Source organism: Salvelinus sp. IW2-2015, unplaced genomic scaffold (genome assembly GCF_002910315.2).
Source record: "Salvelinus sp. IW2-2015 unplaced genomic scaffold, ASM291031v2 Un_scaffold9408, whole genome shotgun sequence".
Lineage (NCBI taxonomy): Eukaryota > Metazoa > Chordata > Actinopteri > Salmoniformes > Salmonidae > Salvelinus > Salvelinus sp. IW2-2015.
In genome coordinates, this window is record NW_019950667.1 from 1,081 (window position 1) to 7,688 (window position 6,608).

Here is a 6,608-nt window from a genome sequence, read left to right on the forward strand (position 1 = left end):
AGACAAAGGGGATTGCACACCAGTGTGCAGGATTTTATCCCAGCCCAGTTCTAACATAATAACCTGATTCAGTTTATCAAGCTTGACGATAAGTTGAATCAAGTGTTCTAGTACTGGGCTAAAATAAAAAAAATACATGTACACCCAGTACTTTCACAGGGTCAGGGATTGTAGAAAAATTGTGAAAGACAAACTGCTTTTTAATAAATTGTACATCTGAGAAAGACACTGCAAGTCCAACGGAACAAAACCAAACATCTTATGAAGATTTAATGTACATTTATTCTTACCACGTGGAACATATAGTATAAAGATTTCATACTGAATAAATGATATTCATTGAACCAAAAAAAGGGAAAAGGAGGAATTTACATGTTTTTAGCTACAGTCTGAAATACAAATATCCATATCGCTGGAGAAAAGAATTGTCAAATGTGTGTTTCTTCATCTAGAGTTTTTTTGTTGTACCAGGAGAGCAGATTTGATCCGAGTCTGCCGTACTAAGGAGCCGTGGAGTGAGAGGCCGGAGAAGGGTCGATCAGCAGGGACTGGATGACAGGAACCAAACTCATGGGTCACCTTCCATTCCTCATCAACAAAAAGTGTGGGAATAGTGACACAGACAGAGACAGAGAAAGGAAGTGTAATGTACAARATCATATATATACACCACAGCAAAGCTGCATCTTAAATTGAAAACCAGTCCTAAGAGGTGATTTATTTTACAAGGGTCAATTCATACAATCAAGGGCTAAAGAGAGGAGGTAAGGGTGTTGTAGTAGGTTCTCGGTACTTTGGGGAAAGCCTTTTTAGCTTTTAACATGAAAACTAAAATGACCTTTTAACTCTAGTAGAGCTGCATTGGCAACGTTTTTCTGTGTGAAACTTTTTTACAGAATGCCTGACACTCGAGCAGTACGGTAGAGAAAATGCCCTACAATCTACTGCACAGGCCTCCCCAGCGAAGGCGTCTCAACAGCCTACTGAGTGGTAGGCTGACTGGTAAGCATCCAATTACAGCAACTATGCCATCAGATCAGGCTGTTCCTCAGTCTGCTTTACCTCCAAACATGAACCAGTCTGACTCACTCACTGTGCTCTCGAGGGGCACACAAGGGCACACATTATCCCCAAATCTCCTGTAAACGAGACAGCAACTTTGGTTACAGTTTGTTTTTCAGCTATTTATTCATCTTTATTAAAAATACACCCCCCCCCCAAAAAAAAAAAAAATTTAAACATGTGGAACACTCCTAAACCCAGGTTCTCCACTCTGTCATCTAGTTGGCATTAATGTTACAAGTTGTGTCAGTTTGTGGAGTCTCTTGTTTGTAAATCCACCACTGCAGCTTTGTGACGTCCCTTCTCCTTGAGTGAGAACAGCGAAAGGGGGCTCAGAGTGGAATCTGAAGGGTTTGCATAAATTAAAAACAGTCACTTGAACTTTCCCTGCCCCCTACACACATACAAGCCAGGTTGTAACCAGGGGGTGAGGGGGGGGGACGAAACCAAGAGGAGGTGGAGCCAAAGCTCCCTACAGCTGTCATGACTGGCCAATCAGAAAGAGTACATCGCAGATAACATGAGACACCACCGAGTTCATGAGAGGTGACACTGAGAGGTCAAGGAGGCGTGACTCGTAGAGTGTGAACTCTGAGTGGTTCTCCTCCACCTTGGCTAAGGCGTGCAGGGCCCGGGCCGCCCGCCGCATCATGTCATTACTGGTGGGCTCAAAGTGCATCCCCTGCAGGTGCAGCAGAGAGCTCTGGCTCTGCTGTAGCTGGGTGGCCGCCAGGCTGTCCTCCAAGAAGCCCAGGAGGTTACCCACGCTTCCCTTCTGCACGGCAATGGCGCGCGCTGCCATGCTGTCTCCCTGGGCCAGGTTGGCCAACAACACCACCGACATCTCCCTGCAGACGGCCACCTTTCTCTCCCCAACCAGCCGCACCAAGGTCCCATASAGCTTCTCTAACCGACCCAACGGCGGCGTGGCCAYGACCAGGTCCACATTGTTGTCTTGGATGCTCAGCTTGCTGAGYGTCTCCAYGACCAGTCTCTGGGGMGACATTGCGCTGTGMGGCCCCAACGTGGGGAAGGGGTCRTGGGCCTCAGCCGAYGGGCACACYGCCCAGTGGAGGAGGCCGTCCAGCAGKGGAAGGCAGATGCTCTCGGGGTAGATGGAGAGGTCCAGCTGGCCAGAGATGTTGGCKAGAGTGACCAGGCAGTTCTCCCTCAACAGCGACAGGCAGTCCCACCACCARTCYTCCCTCTGGCCAAGYCAGTCATCAGACTCCTCCTCCTTCTCGTAGGTGAGCGGGGCCTGRTTCCTCTCAGGGTGGCGGTGGTGCAGCAGCACTAGGCGACCCAGCAGCAGCATGAGGCCAGGGTGTTTGGACATCTCCTGGTCGTTGCCAGGCACGAAGGAGAGGCTGCGCACGATGTTGGAGACGCAGACGCAGCGGCGGGCTAGAGCGTCCTGCCAGTTGGCCAGTGTAAGCAGTGGGCCCTCGTCCTTGCTGTGAGGCTCGTCCTCCACCACACGCTGGGGAACTTGTTGACGAGGAGGGCCACTCGGTTTGTCGTTCTCCTGCTGGCTCTGGGGCTCTTCCGTCTGTGACGTTTCCTCTGTCTCAGCGTCCGAGTGCTCGGACTTTCCCTCCTTACCGTCGGCTGAGGTGTCGGTTGTTGTTGAGGCCTTCTCTGTGGATGATGGCTGGGAGGGCCTCTGATCTCCCCCACCTTTCTGCTTGTCTTTCTCTGTGGGGGTAGCATTGTCCTTGTCCCCCACCATCTCTGTTCCTAGCCTTTTCCTTTTGGCTGTTGGGACGACCAGCACTTGTTCTCGTGGGACCAGAAATTCCTCCCTCCTCTCAAAGTGGGTCTGGATGTGTTCTGTGCTGTCTCCCCCGCCGGCGCTCCAGTGGAGCAGCCCACTGTCGAACTCCTGCACTTTTCCTCTCTGGCTTGCCCTGCCTGCTGGAAACGGGTCCTTCTTCCGTACCATCTTCAGTGGGAGCTTGTCGAACTTGCTTGCCTGTTTGGGTCTCTCCTGGGGGGTAGCCGGGCCAAGGCCAGGGGGGTCCGATGAAGAGCTGGGCTGCTCAAAGGTAGAGAAGCTCTTCTCCTTATCTTCAGCATCCTTCTCTATCAGAGTATCCCGTTCTGAGCACGACTCCTGCTCATCCTCTTGCTTCACCTGAGCCTGTCCCTCAATTGTCGTCCCGGCCGGCTGTTTTGAACGCTGCACCACCACCTCTTCTTCCTCCTCATTGTCATCATCCTCCTCATCCTCTCCTTCTACCTTCATGTCCTCCACCCCTGGTTCCTCATCTTCCATGCAGCTCCAGTCTCTTTTCAGGGCGTCAGGGTCCAGTAGAGTCCTCTGGCCGGGATCGCCCACCTCGTACTCGCGCAAGATCCCAAAGATCTCGATGAGGCAGCGCCGGAAGTACTCCACCACCAGCTCCAGCAGGCCAGGCAGCTGAGGAGAAGATCAATATTTTGCATTGTATGATATTATGTGCATGACAGAAAATCTGGAAAAGGGTTTGGGAATAGGTCAAATGTAATACATTTGTGAAAGGATAAATGTAAAAACAAAAGAAAAAGCCCTAAATCAAAAAATATTACATTTCTAATTGGATAGGTTTACCATGTAGGGTTTTTATTAAAACCTCTATCCCACATTGTGGCCAGTATAGTAATAATAATTTAGTGGGTGCTTATATTTGCTTACAAGTGTATTTACACTTGTACAAGTGTGTATTAATGTGTTTTGTATAGCAGACTCTCCCCAAGACACCCTCAGAAAGTGGGGTCACATCTAGGGTCTGGCAAAATTAGGTTTAAGCACCTTACTCACGGGCACCATCAGATTTTTCACCTTGTTGGCTCGGGATTTGAACTAGCGAACTTTTGGTTACTGGCCCAAACCTCTACCCGCTAAGCTACCAGTCTTGTTAGCTCACCGAATTGAGGTTGAAGGTGGAGATGCTGTTGTCGTCATACAGGAGGATGTTGATGGTGTCGAGGGCCCACGTGCTCTCAGCCAACAGGCCAGACTTTAGGGACATCATCACCCTCCAAGCCTCTGGGGTCCCTATGGAGATACACAGTATTTTAACTCAAGCGGATACCCTTCACAGTACTGATGGACCACACAATACAAACTCGTTCATAGAGAGCAGAAGCAACCTATCATTGTAATGTCCAAATGTGATCCCTAAATACTGTATAACGCATGTATAATAACATTGATTGTTGGTGGAGTTGTGGAATGTGATAGCCATACCGATATCTTTCGTTGTGAGGCATCGGCGTGGTTTTAGGATGGGGTGGGTGGCCTCCACTGAGCCTGGGGGAAAGGGCATGTCTCTACGGATCAGAGGGGACTGCACAGACTGGGGCACTATGTGAGAGGCAGGAACCGGGGGCCCTGCCTTTTGCATCTTGATGCCACTGTGCATGTAGGGAGATTTACTGGGCGACGTCCGGCTCTCCATGGGGCCCCCGCGGGGCATGGGGGAGGGACTGGACACCTGTGGAATGTGGTTCTGCATGGCCTGAGCAGATTGGTAGTTGGACTGTAGGGTGCGGGTCATGGGCGGGCCCGTCCCTCCAGGGCCGTAGGGGGGCTGCCGAGGGCCCATCTGACCTGGCCCCCATTGGCCCTCGTGGTTCATGCGCTGCTCTGATGACATTTCCTCCGAACCGCGGTTCATGCCGGGGTGGCCAGGTCCCTGGGCTGGGCCCCCTGGGGGGCCACCTTGCCGGTTGGGGTAGTTGCCGGGATAGTTCATCTCCCCGCGGCCCTGCCACACGCCACCAGGGGGTCCATCAGGGCTTGGCTGCATCATCTGAGGGGGCATGGAGGGCTGGGCGTTGGGCCCCGTGGCAGCCTGCATGCGCTCTCTGTTGAAGGGGAAGGGGAACTGGCCCTGGGGACCAGGTAGGCGGCGGTCAGTGCCGGTGAAGGAGCCGCTGCTGTACTGGGGTTGGTACATCTCTGGCTGGCCAGCAGGGGGTGCAGAGGCCACCCCTGGCTGCTGCTGCGGTTGTTGCTGCTGCTGCAGCCCTGCACTGAAGGGCGCACTGTACATCTCACCCTCGTGACGCTTCGCTGGTGGGTAGCCCCCTTCCACGGGACGCTTGTAGTTCTGTATAGAGCAAATATGCTTAGTTAGTTTCATCAGATGAATGTTGATGGCTGTTACTCATATATACAGTAAGTACTACTTTTTGGGGTAATAACACATGGCTCGTGGTTACCACATTACAGTTTGATTTCCAGTGCTTACACAGTGGGTTAGAGCCATCACCTGTTGTTGCTGTGGGTACATTCCTGGCTGTTGATTGGGATAAGAACCACCAGGGGGAGTACCATGGCCAGGATATTGATTACCATAGGAATCATTCCTGTAAACAACCACAATACATCAGCATGACATTCCAAATAAGCCGAGTGCCTATGTACCTAATATTGCTACAGTATACTGCTAGTGTGCCAATAAACCCTCTGAAAAACAACCCAATCTTTACAATATTGCAAGACTATAAATGCTGAGACAGTCAGTACATGGTGTCTGTCTGCACAAGTTTGTGCCAGACCTCTCCTGAGAGAGAGTGGTGCTGGGTGGTGAACTTACCGTGGCTGCTGCTGTGGTGGGTAGCGGTTTGGCGAATACATCCCCGTGTCGGAGTTGACAGGCATCAGGTTTGGCTGCGGTGCACCAGATCCCATGCTGCCCTCTGGGCCCATCCCCTGCTCTGGCCTGGTAAACAACACCATACAGGACAAGGTTGGTTGACCACACTTAGTACGAATCATTTCCATAAAAAAAGGAAATGAGCAGACTTCTTCGCAGTCAAAGATGGTGGCTGTATAGAAATAGAATTATACTCAATATGGCCTCCAGTCCCCCCATCATAGACATATTGACTTGAATGTGGATGTCCTTTATAGTAATTACATTTCTACGATCTAAGCGTGTGTAGGGTCTTACCTCCTTTCGTAGCCTTGTCCGTAAGGTCCTGGTCCGTACTGTTGTCTCTGAGCCATCGACATGTTCCCCATAGCACCTGGAGGAGGCCCACGGTTAAACTGTTGCTGTTCAGCCATCCCACTGTTAGGACCCTGACTGGCAGGCAAGAACTGCTCCCCAACTGGAAAGAAATACACACTCTGTCAGCAAGGGACCCAGCTTCCCAGCACCATCAGTTTCTAGGGATCTTTCTTGTAGCCTCTTCTACCCACCTTTCCGCATGGCACCAAAGGGGTCTTTGTTAGGCCCTGGACCCTCGTAGGGCCCTGGACCCATGCGACCTGGCATCTCTGGGGTACTCATGCCAGACTGGTAGCCAGAGTTAGGGGTCATGGAGTTCCTTCTGGGGAAAGCTGGGTCAGTACCGTCAGCAAATGGGTCCTGCAGCGCCACATTGCTCCTAAAAGATAGAGGGACGTTTAGGGAGTAAATAGGGGTTTATCAAAGCGGATAGCAAAGTTGGGGTGAGTTCCATTTAAATTCAATAAGTAAATTAAACGTCCAATTGAAGAATTGAATCTCCTGAATGCAATTGATAACTCAAAGAGGATGAGATTGAAGCGCTGC

General features: G+C 51.1%; 1 protein-coding gene across 1 annotated transcript; it reads right to left on the reverse strand.

Moving 5' to 3' along the window:
* Positions 1 to 255: 255 nt before the first annotated feature.
* On the reverse strand, positions 256 to 6,442 carry LOC112079766 (AT-rich interactive domain-containing protein 1A). Its single transcript, XM_024145616.2, has 7 exons — positions 6,254 to 6,442; positions 6,003 to 6,162; positions 5,646 to 5,771; positions 5,319 to 5,415; positions 4,292 to 5,156; positions 3,969 to 4,099; positions 256 to 3,481 (listed from the first exon to the last, which is right to left on the reverse strand). Exons 1-7 carry the CDS (start codon positions 6,372 to 6,374, stop codon positions 1,544 to 1,546), a joined length of 3,438 nt encoding a protein of 1,145 aa, XP_024001384.2. The 5' UTR covers positions 6,375 to 6,442; the 3' UTR covers positions 256 to 1,543.
* Positions 6,443 to 6,608: the final 166 nt, after the last annotated feature.